This window comes from Balaenoptera acutorostrata, chromosome X, assembly GCF_949987535.1.
Source record: "Balaenoptera acutorostrata chromosome X, mBalAcu1.1, whole genome shotgun sequence".
Taxonomy (NCBI): Eukaryota; Metazoa; Chordata; class Mammalia; order Artiodactyla; family Balaenopteridae; genus Balaenoptera; species Balaenoptera acutorostrata.
Window position 1 is genome coordinate 3911067 of NC_080085.1, and position 12654 is coordinate 3923720.

Consider the following 12654-nt stretch of genomic DNA (forward strand, 5'->3'; position numbering starts at 1 on the left):
CTTGAGTTAGAAATTTCTGCTGCATCCTTCATTGGTGAAGAGTTTGGGCTCTGAACACACGATCTTCCTTTGAATCTGAGTTCTGCTGCTGCCTTGTAGCTTAATGTTTCTGATTCTCAACATCTCCAGTTTTAAAATAGAAATAATACAGGTGCCTGCCCCTTAGGGCTATCGTGACTGTTAAGATAAGGAATGACCAGGTGCATGTGAGGACTGGACAAGTTAGGTCTCATCGGTATGGTAGTAATTTTCTGCCTCTCCAGTTGTATTCAAATAAATTTCTTGCTGTCAGAGACTTACTCAAATAAGGCTCTCTATTAGAAAGATTTAAGGCATGACAAAAAACACAACTCAAAACCCAGCAACATAAGAAGAAGCAGTGGCTGAAGTTAATAAACCCAAATGTTCCATTTCAGGAAACATCCTCTTTTATGAGTTTCACCATCCAGAGTGCCTTTCTCCAGTGTCAGGCCAGAAGAAAATCCCTAGCGGGGACACAAAACTTATTCACGAGGACAAACCACAAGAAACTGATCTATTACCAATTGAGTGTGCCGTTTATCACCTACGTCAGACGTATCACTTAGTTTTTAAAGTGAAAAAGACATCTAAAGAAGGAAAAATAAATAAATATGATAGGCCACCTACAAAAAAAGAATGGACGCGTAATTATTTGCACAAAGCATTAGAAAATACTGTGATATTTTATTATTAAAAATGCTGCTGAAAAGTTTATACATATGTGTCCAGCCATATATATCTTCTATCATTACTTAAGGCAAAATCAAAAACAAAATCGCAAAATAATAATCCAAGAAACCATTAAACCCTGCGTGCCAGTGAAGGTCAAGAATAAAAGCCTAGGAAAGTTTTTTTTTAACTTATGTTTTTTTTTCTTTTTTTTTTTTCTCTTTTTTATAGATAGCAAGTATATTTTATTCTCATAGAACTCTATGAAGATTCTATAACTTCTTTCCATGTAGAAATATCATTTAAGGTGTATTAAATTGCTTTTGATCATAATCCTTTGTAAAAGCTAAAGTTATTCACTTAACAAGAACTCTTTTTTTTTTTTTTCCTTATCCAAATGTCACAAGCCTGATACATTACTGTGCATATTGCTAGCAGAAGACAATTGGAAATACTAAACAAATACTGGAATTCACATTACAAACATACCGGACCCACATTGGTGCCAAGCATCACATCCTTTGTAGTTTCCTGGAGAGCCTATTCATCGTAGCTTAGCTGGGGTAATACACAGCTTGCAGAAATGGCCTGACAATAGCTTTAAAAAATGATGAACAAAAATCATACCCATAACACCTCTAGCTGCAGGAGTGATGTTTCACTCTATGCAAAGTTGGGATTATATTTCACATATGTATATACAGAGAATCACTCTTGGTTTAAGAATCACATCTTAAACCAAGATGAACAACAGAATTTATTGGCTGATCTGTATGCATTTTTTTAAGAACTCTCTTTTTCTAGGGGGGCCATTTTCAAACACTTTGATAGACATTGCTACAGTTTTACTTTAGGGGTTCATTAATCAAAGATTATACAAAGAGACAAGGAATTTGGACTATCTTTGTGGAGAATGTCCACCTTGGCAAAGACATTTAATGCTGGGTTTCCATGAGAAGCATGCCCAGAGACATTATCTTCAAATATCTTTGGCTACTATTTCCCAGTGTTGCAATAATTTTTGAAAGACAAAACATAAAGTCACCATGGTTACTCTTTTTTTCCTTCCACTTTAGGACACTTGCAAAATATTCCTTAAGTAAAATTAAAAGGACGATGAGAAAATGACAAAGTGCCAGAGGGACAAACTTCTCATCCCTGTCTCACCAATTTAAAATGACTGAATATTTCTGTGTGTTACCTTGACAGTGAAGCCATCCTAACTTCCCAGAAAACCCATGCAAAGCACTTTTAATGTTCTATCCTTTTGTTTGTTTTCTCTCTGTAATACTCATGGATCAGTGACTGATACACAAATCCACAAAAGGTAATAGTTTCAGACAAGCATATGTTTTATCCCATAAATGATATAAAAAATAAAAATCCCTGCTTACTGATAAATAAGGGACTTACTGCTTAAACAGAAAGGAAAGACACATGCCCTCTTTCAATCTGATTAGCTAAGCTGAGCAGGTATTTCATCAGCCAAACCCTTCTGCAGCTGCTGGGGAATACAGAGCTGTATTGACTCAGCAGAGCTTGGCCCTACCAAAGACAAGCTTTCTTTTCCTTTTTGGCAGGACCCTGGGATGGGAAGCAACTCTTCCTCAACAGATTCAAAGAGCCAGAACTACAGAACGAGACTTGTATTCTGTTTTTCCCCCGCGGTCACTCTGCATGTGCGTGTTTCTAATTCAACAAGCTTTAAATAGGCTCCATGTTGGGGATCCATCCTGGGGTTGCAACTTCATGAAGCCTTAACGCACAAAAATAAAAGTTTTCCTAAAAATAACGGTCTCCTAAGAATGCTGTCGCATGCACTTTCCAGCCCAAAAAGGGGAGAGAGAGCCTAGTCGAACAGACGGTCTAGGTCCGCTGTGTGACAATCACATCCTCCTACAAATGAAACACGTTAGAAAACCCCATGTCTGTTGGCCACAAGGAATTAAGAAGAAAATCCTCCTTTGTCCTGGAGGAGACAGAGGTGATATGACTAATGTATATATAGATTTATATACATACAGACCACAATGGAAAGCACAATCTTGCTAAAAGCTCTTTCAAACTGAAAACACCAATAAAAGCTTTTTTTGTTTGTTTTTGTTTTTCTCTGTGTGTGTGTTTGTTTAAATGCACAGCTATATACATTTTTTTTTTTTTTTACAAAGTTTCTTAAATAGAGTTCAGGCTGGCAAAACATCTCTTTGCACAGAACTCTACGTATGTAACTGCATAGTCAGTTCTTTTATTTTAATAAAATTCTACTTTTCCTTCTCTCTGGATTACAGCTCCATATGCTGGGTAACAGCCCATAGATTCTTTCTTCACTTAAGTAGAGCCATCTGTCATATGGCACAAAAAGAACTTTTATTTATTTGTTTATTTCAATTGTAATTAAAAAAAAAAAAATGTGTCCTCGGCTGAGTTCCAGAAGAGTCAGCTTCTATGGTCACATTGGAAACATCCAGGTCCTTGAAACTTCGATGTCCTAGTTGCACTAAAGTTTGCTGGATGGTGGAGATCTTAAAGCAGTATTGTAACAGCAATGTATACGTTTCACATTTCGTAGGGTCAGAAGTTGATCTCGTTGTACTGGGAAATGCCAATGGAAAGGGTCTGCAAGGACACAGTGGCTGCCCTTTTGCTTTTTTTTTTTTTTTTACTTAAGCCAAACATTCCTTGTTTGGAGATGTTGCTTCTTTCTTTCTCTCTTCGATGTGGCTGAGGGGAGGCGCAGAGGGAGGGGAAGGAGACGGCAAAGCTATACTCTAGTGGTTGAATGCCCGTGGGGTAAATTTGTACTGTTTTGTCCTCCACTGAAGGTATTGAACGTGTGCAAAGGCTGCATCCCCGTCAGCGTGTTGGGAATCATAGTGATGGTATTTGGTGTCATAAGTGGGATGTCATCGGGGGACCTGCGCAGCGTGAGGGTGTAGTCTGGAGGGCAGGTGAGCCTCAGCGTGTCGTGAGCCTGCAAGGACTCACACTCGTGATCATGCTCCAGCTGCTTCATCTGCAGGGACATGATCTCTTCGTTCTGGATGTGAGCGATGTCATTTGTGGTATTTCTCTGGGGACTGGGGCGCCTGTGCGTCTCATGGCGCCTCTTGTCCTTCTTATAGTACAGCGCCGCGAACGCCAAGATGTTAAGGAAGAGTAGGGATGCCCCCACGGCAATGGTGACGCTCAACTCAGTGGAATAATCCCGTTTGGTTTCGATGAGGACGGTGGTGTCCTCGGGCCCCGTTTTATGAGGGTCCTTGGAGTGTTTGGGGTTGTTGGCGGGAGTGATCGCTGGGCGTTTGGTCGTGGGCCATATCTTGGCAGGAGATCGCCGAGTTCCGTAGGGAAAGGAGGTCATGTCCGGAGGAGGAACCTTTGTGGTTGTGGACACATACTGGAATATCTCATTCAAGTTGTGCAAGTGAGGCACGAGTTCCAACCAGAAAGCCACTTTTGTGGCTCGGTAATGGTCCCTCACTCTGGGTTTCAAGCCAATATGCAGATAGAGCTGGTCTTTGGGGTTATACTTGGACCAGGCCACTTCCTCAAAGCGATTGGGTTTTGTGTGAATGAACTTGGTGTCCTGAGGAACTGGCTGATTAGGATCACTGGGGACAGAAGGGAGAAAAAAAGAGAAAGGTCACACTCTTCCACATTTCCCAAGTAAATTTTAATCAAATACAATGAAATTACAATCAGATAATCTCATGTGTTTATTGATATGCACAAAGTACTCAAGTAGCAACAAATACATGGTGTTTTCATCCCGACGCACTGCCATTTTGCCTTTTCTTTAAAATCCCCTTACCTTTATTTTAAAAATAATTCCTGACGGCAGTATGATAGCATTTTCATAACACTTCTACATTTTTTTAATGCATCCAATTATCTTCCATGATAAAGAAGGAAACCAAAAATGTGTCTTGCAAAATTTTCAGCATTTCAAGTTTAACTACTTTTGAGTCAGAAACCTCAGCCAGGGGTGATTTGCCCCCAAGAGGGCGTCTGGTAATTTCTGGAGATGTTTTTTGGTTGTTATAAGGGAAGGGTGGCGCCATGAATGGGTAGATGCCAGGGTGACTGTTAAATACGCTCCAGGGCACAGGACAGCCCCTCCACAGCAGAGAAGTACCTGGTCCCAGGTGTCAATAGTATTGAGGCTGAGAAATCCTGATTTAGAGGCTATGGTCCAAAATTTGTGCCATTCTCTTCCTTCCTCAAGAATTGCTTCTTAGGTAAATGAATAGATATTGTGGTTACAACTAAAATGTATGTTAAAAATCAAATAAAAACTGGCTTTTGTAATTACAAGATGTTAATAAATAGAATCATGCATCAATTGTTCGTTCTCTCTCAGAAAGAGAAATATGTATGTACTTGGAAACCTTCTGAAGACAGAGTCACGTAAAGATCAAACAACATCCCGTTGATATAAGAAGTTTGGTAAGACGGTGCTTTTAGATATGCAGAGTTAAGGATTTTAGGAAAAGTACCACACGATGCAAGAAATTGAGGGTTTTTATAGATTTCAAGTGTGCATGGCAACTATGAACCTAAGAAGTCTCCTATAATTTACATAAGTGGGCACAGGCAGAAGGAGAGTCCTCAAAATTGAAAGATTCTCCACAAAACATGGTACTTGAAACATCTTTGCAACCAACTCTTTTAAGATATCAAACAACCTCCTCCCGCCCTGCAAAGGTATCATATTCTCATTTCTTCCATTTTTTCTAGGCTTGGTGAAGTGAGCTGTAAAACAGGTTTCATCTTAATGTGTACTGGGTTTGGAAAATGTGAGATCGTGCATGACATAACGTCACCTAGTTGACACTGAACATTCATACATGATGTGCAGACCCAGTTTGCTCAGATCTATTGCTCCAGGTGCTCTAACTTCTATTTTCCAGGTAACACTTGAAGCTGCCTTCAGCCACTGCCTGTTTGCTCATGTATCAGAAGACTGGGGAACCAGAAGGTCCCACTGGAAGACCTAAAGTCTACAGACATTCCTAAGTAGTGTGCAGGATGCAAACGATGCACTTGACCAACAGATGCATCTGCCAAAGGAAGGACTTTAGCCCTCAGTCTGAGGCTGTCAAAATCATTTCCATACATTAAGTTCTGCATCTCTCCCTCTTTACAAGCTGTGAAATCTTGAGCGAATCCTTAAGCCTCTCTTAGCCTCATCTTCCTCATCTATAAAGTGGATAAGAATACTGGGATGGAAAGGAAGTGAGAAAGGTTAAATAATAACTACAATATTCCTGGCATGTAGTAAGAGCTCAATAAATAGTATCCCTCTCTGCAAAGCATAAATTAGAATACCTACAAATTGCTAGTGAGAGAGGACTATAAATAACATACTGTATATAGCCACAGAATATACCTAATACTATACATTCTACATAGTATATGCTACATAAAAGTATACTGCATACCAGTATATATGGTATATTAAAATACTAGATATAGTGTATGCTGCATAACAATATACTGTATATATGGTACACTGTAAATTATATATAGTGTATACTGTTTAAAAGTATACAGTGTACATCATAGCATACATGGTACAGTATATACTGTATATAGTATATGCTGTATCAAAGTATCCTATACACTGTGTATAGTATATACTGCATAACAATATACTGTATACCACAGTATATATGGTACACTGTACACTGTATATAGTATACATTGTATAAAAGTATACTATGTATATCATAGCATATATGGTATACTATATACTGTATATAGTATATGCTGTATCAAAGTATACTGTATACCACAGTGCATACAGTATATAATACACTGTGTATAGTATATACTGTATAAAAGTATATTGTATACAACAGTACATACTGCATATTATACACACACACCCACACACACACACACACATATATATATATATATATATATATAGATGCATAGGTATATATATGATCGTAGATATGATTATATATGTGGTATGCAGGACAGAAATTTTACCACGTAACTGAGTACACACTAACTGCTGTGCTCTTATTAGTGAGATGATAAAATATAAAAAATTATAGGTTTTAATACTATGAGCTTTCTTATTTATGTGTTCATTTATAAACATTTATATACTTTAAAATAATCTGCTTTTAATTCATTTTTATATTCTTATATGTTTTTGAAAAATGTTGGTTTTAATATAGCACCTCATGTTTTTTTATTTGAGTCTTCTGAAATACATTGTTGGAAAATTCCTATTTCATTGGAATCTGTCATGGAGAAATTTGTCATCGATTTTTATTGTTCTAAAAGCAATGAAAGGGAGTGAGGATTCCTACTATGTTTGCATTGATCTGATTTCACGGAATTGGGTCTTTTAGTTGTACTGACCTTTTATTGAAGACAGGGCATCTAGGAAAGAGAGTGTCTGTTCATGTAGGATATTTATCGATTTTTTAAATGGAATTCGGTGTACATTTGAAAGGTAAGGAAACACATTTATTTTGTCCTCAGAGAATAGAGGATTTTGAAAATCCGGTAAGTATGCTTTAGCCCGATACAATCTATCAAAGCTCTTGGAGATGCACAGTCAGAAGCCTTAAACCAAGATAAACTCACGGCGCTTATGAAGGCTCATCATTTTCCCTTGTCAAACACCCCAAAGACGGTAAGATCTCTACGTGGGATACCACTGCCTTGTTGTTTAGACTTTGCTTCAGCACACGGCGTGTTTTAATTCCCACGAGTAAGATTAAAGATGATAATGATTAAGGAGAGAATGAAACAGACACACCTTCTTTCGCTAGTAAAAACCTCAATACCTATCCATACTCCTCGTCACCTAAACATACATTTTCACCTGTCATATTTCATTTGCGATATCACCTTAGAAGTGGATGGTTAAATGCGTCTCCAAGGTCTTGTGGTTCATCTTATTTGCGAGAGATGGGTAACATGATCTCTTTAAAAATACCAGTGAACCCTCTGATATGCTCCTTTGGATGGTATAAGGTTTTCCTTACCCCTAAAACAATGTCGTGGTTGACTATTTGTCCCTAGACCTCGAAGAAGAAAACTACCCCCCGCACCAAGAAGTTTGTGTTCAGTCCGTCCTATACAACCGGTAGAGATGTTCCTTCACTGAGCTTAAAATACTCTGGGGCAATAAAGGTCACTTTTAAAACCAGGCTTTGACTGCAACTCTATCTAACCCATCTTTCCTGTCTGTTTCCTGATTTTTGCAAAGATTGAGCAAAAGTTGAAATATATATCAATTACAGGATATGAGCAAAATCAAAAGTAGAGATGGCATCTGAAAACCAATGAAAAATACGTCATCCCACCCACTCGACCTACACAAATGTATTTTGACATATTGGAATATATGTTGTTTTTCTTACATAATATACATTGGCTTATCGGCCAACGGCCTTCCCATCTCTGAATTCCAAGAGCCTCCGAGGCCTTCCATACAGAACGGTGAAGGTACTGTTCACAGCCATATCTTCTGTAGAGACCCTCATCCTACCCATTTTATCCACCTCTCCCCACACAGACCCAAATCGCATTGGTCCTTGATCAATGAGCACCTGATTTCTACTGAGTGGCCAGGACCAACACCTTCCCACCTATTCCCAAAGAGGTTGGATGTGACAAAGAGTTTAAATCTGTGTAATCATTCGTAAACCTTGGGATTAGTTTTAATTTTTCCCAGACATAACTTCTCATTTATCAAAACTCTCCAAGTAGCCTTATTTCTAGCCTAATACTTAATGTCCTGGCTTCACTGTCCTTTCCCAGCGCTGTTTTGGGTTAGTCTTCTCACCTGGATTATTGAAACAGTCTCCTAGCGACGAAAGCATTCTCCTCTGCTCCCCTTCCCTCCCTCACCCCTTCCTCCTTCCCTCCCCTCCCTCTTTCCTTCTTTCTTTGTTTCCTTCCCTCCTTCCTTCTTCCCTCCCTCTCTCCTTCCTTCCATCCTTCTATCCTTCCTTCCTTCTTTCCATCCTTCTATCCTTCCTTCCATCCTTCTATCCTTCCTCCCTTCCTTCCTTCCTTCCATGCCTACCACACACACCATCCCCACATTATGTTTTCTGTGCTTGACAACAACAACAAAAAATTGGCATACCAGATATATCTACACTTAAGCCTACATGTAAGGTCAGAACTGTGAGCTTTGGTCATATAAAAAGAAGCCCCAGTGTTCACCTCATCTCAGCAAACGTATGAATAGTCAGGATCATCGGGGTGCTGTTTACAAGGGGCAGCAGATGTGAAGGTCCACCCAGCGACCACGGCAAAGCATGTTCTGACACAACGTAATCCTTTCTTCTCAGCCATATGTTGTGATTAGACATATGATAGGGTATTCTTATAACCAAACTCCTGTCTCTGTACTGCTTACAGGGAGCACTGGATGGTACTCAAGTGTATTCCATCATATTCTGTGGGTCATTGCCTGAGTATGTGTTCTGGAGAACAGAGTTAAGCATCTCACCTCCCACTGTGACATCACGGATGGTTTATCCTATGCTCTTCCCTTGCTGGCATCAGATAAGGTATGAGACCCTTAATGACATGAGAGATGGTTTGATCCCATGCTGTTCCATTACTGGCACCTACTGCCTCACTCTCCTCAGCTGGACCACTTTAGCAGCCCCCTAGGGACAAAGAAATCCTCCTCCACACAGGGCTGATCATGCCACTACCCTATTTAAAATCAATCAATGAATAACGAGCAAGCACCTCATAAGCCATATCATCCATTGGCAAACACCTAAATCACTAGACTTTGCTCAATCCCCCATTTTTTGTTAAACCATAAGCTACTGAAATGTGATCCTCCTGACTTACGTTTGAAATTGCATATTGCATTGCAGGTTAGAGGAAGTTCTGAGTAACTTCCTTAAAAGATGATTTGAGGGCTTCCCTGGTGGCGCAGTGGTTAAGAATCCACCTGCCAATGCCGGGGACACAGGTTTGAGCCCTGGTCCGGGAAGATCCCACATGCTGCGGAGCAACTAAACCCGTGTGCCACAACTACTGAGCCTGCGCTCTAGAACCCGCGAGCCACAACTACTGAGCCCACGTGCCACAATTACCAAAGCCCATGTGCCTAGAGCCTGTGCTCTGCAACAAGAGAAGCCACTGCAATGAGAAGCCCGTGCACTGCAACAAAGAGTAGCCCCTGCTTGCCGCAACTAGAGAAAGCCCGCGTGCAGCAACGAAGACCTAATGCAGCCAAAAATAAATAAAATTAATTAAAAAAAAAAGAAAAAGAAAGATGATTTCAGTCATTCCAACGACCTTTCAAATGTGTTGTGAAAACTCATTGCATTAATATCCCCAAGTATGATTTTGGCTATGCTCCACATGGACCACAGAAATAAAAAGAGCTCCTGCTTGGATAAAATCCAGATTTTTCAGACTGACATCCGAGGCCATCCGTTAGCGATATCCTGTTACCACAGTGAGATCTCTACCTGGACTCTGGTCAGATGGCAGCTATTCCTCCAAGCTAAGTCCTTATTCCTTCCCCATCTGCTACTTTAGCATCTTTATGAAATCCAAAAGTATCCTAAACACGCACCACTAGTGGCCACATGAGTATACTCGGCCAGGGATTAAGCCCAAGCTATTTTACATCTCCACCACTGTGTTCCCCAAATGAGGGGCGTGAACCACAGGCACTAAGCAAAGTGATTTTAGGAATATAGAGTTATGAAATTAAAAAGCACTCAACATCTTAAAAAACGTTTTAAAGAACACTCAACATTTTCAATCCTCACTTAGTCGTTGACAGGTCCTGGTGACCTACAGGTTTGGTGCTAGCATTTCTCTACCATCTCATGACATTAATTTCCTTTAATTTTTCTTTGTTTTTTTTTTTTTTTTTAAACAAGAGAAAATCCATCTCAGAGCCTTTGGCAGGCAAGAACAGCTAATGAGAATTTAATGGCTTTATTTGGATTTCGTAGTTTTCTTTAATGGTTCAGTTAAATTGATGATGAATGATCCTAGCTTTCCATTTAAGAAAATCATATAAAGTTTATTCCCAAAACACGTGAGAGAAAAAGAAAGTAGGTGGCTTTAACAAAAGTAAGTCATGATTTGTGTTTAGATGTTATGGAATTAATGATAGGTTTGGATGGTGATGTACTCGATAGGCATGGCCATGGTGTGGGAAACGCTCCTGTGAGTTTTTTTGCTTCAAAAGAAGGCAACGCTTTGCAAGGGCAGGCATTACCTATCTGAGTTCTATGACACAATGGGGCATTGGTCCTGCCTTTAAAAGGGGTTATGCATTGAACTGTTTCCCCCTCAAATTAAGGTACGCTGAAGTCCTAACACCCAGGACCTCACAGTGTGATCTTATTGGAAATAGGGTCATTGCAGATGTAGTCAGTCAAGTTAAGATGAGGTTATAGTGGGAATTCCCTGGCAGCCCAGTGGTTAGGACTCTGTGCTTCCACTGCAGGGGGCACTGGTTCGATCCCTGGTTGGGGGACTAAGATCCCACAAGCCGCGCAGCCCGGCCAAAAAATAAAAATTAAAAAAAAAAAGATGAGGTCATACTGGAGCAGGATGGACTCCTAAACCAATATGATTGGTGCCCTTATAAGAAGACAGCCAAAATAAAAAAGAACAAAATAATGCCATTTGCAGCAACATGGATGCAACTAGAGATTACCATACTAGGTAAAATAAGTCAGAAAGAGAAAGACAAATACCATATGATATCACTTATATGTGGAATCTAAAATATGACACAAATGAACTTATCTACAAAACAGAAACAGAGTCACAGACAGAGAGAGTAGACTTGTATTTGCCAAGGGGGAGGGGAATGGGGGAGGGATGGAGTGGGAGTATAGGATTAGCAGATGCAAACTATTATATATAGCATGGATAAACAATAAGGACCTACTGTACAGCACAGGGAACTATACTCAATATCCTGTGATAAACCATTATGGAAAGGAATATGAAAAAGAATGTATATATGTCTATAACTGAATCATTTTGCTGTACAGCAGAAATTAACACAAGATTGTAAATAAACTATACTTCAATAAAGATAAAAAAGAAGAAGATGGCCATATAAAGACAGACGTGCTGGGAGACCACCACGGTATGACAGACACAGAGCTTGGAGAGATGCAGCTACAAGTCAGGCAACACCAAACATTGCCAGCAAAGCACCAGAAGCTAGGAAGCAGCATGGAAACATTCCCCTATGAGTCTTAGAGAGAACTCAGCCCTGCAGACACCTTCATTGTGGACTTCTAGCCTCCAGAACTGTGAAATACACTTCTGTTGTTTTAAGCTACATCATTTTTGGTACTTTGTTGCAGCAGCCCTAGGAATCTAATAAACAGGAGTTACTTAAAAATACTTGCTGACACGACCTCAATCACCTCCTTGTCGAAAAAAGAAACTTTTGGGGACAGACAAGCATCTCTCTCCGGCACGGTTGTACCATCTCTGTACCCCACTGTCTTTCTTAGGTCAAACTTGTAAAATGGGACAGTCCAAAGTGGGTATCCATACAACATATTTTCCACTCAAGAAACGCGCCACACTTTTCCTAAGACTGCAAAACCATGAAACCACTTCCCACCAGAGTATTTGGAATCATTGTAAAGAATGATACCTGCTAACCCCCTACACATCCCCGGCATCCCCACATCCTCTCATTAGAGCTACGTGACGCTCAGGCACTGCAGGGCTGCTGCAGTATGGGGCCTAATTCCACCCCCCAGCGACCCACAGGAAGATTCTCCATCCTCCAGAGCCGGGAGGATCTTCACTGTAAAGTCGGTACAAGAAGCTCAAGGTTAATGACAGAGCACAGGCAGGTAGAACAGAATGATACCTCATTAATTTCCACAATTAGGTTATTCGACAAGAGAAAATGAAAAGATGCTCTGATATTTGTAGCTCCTTAAGATGCTGGGGAGGCTTTTCTTTCGT

The 12654-nt window shown here is 40.1% G+C and overlaps 1 protein-coding gene across 5 annotated transcripts in view; it reads right to left on the reverse strand.

Moving 5' to 3' along the window:
* Positions 1-695: 695 nt before the first annotated feature.
* NLGN4X (neuroligin 4 X-linked) overlaps positions 696-12654 on the reverse strand; it is a 333057-nt gene continuing 321098 nt past the window's right edge. For all 5 annotated transcript variants that reach the window (XM_057539088.1, XM_057539091.1, XM_057539087.1 and 2 more), the window contains one exon: positions 696-4301. In XM_057539088.1, coding sequence (XP_057395071.1) covers positions 3452-4301 — 850 coding nt within the window. In that variant the 3' untranslated portion in view covers positions 696-3451. The remainder of the gene's footprint in view (positions 4302-12654) is intronic.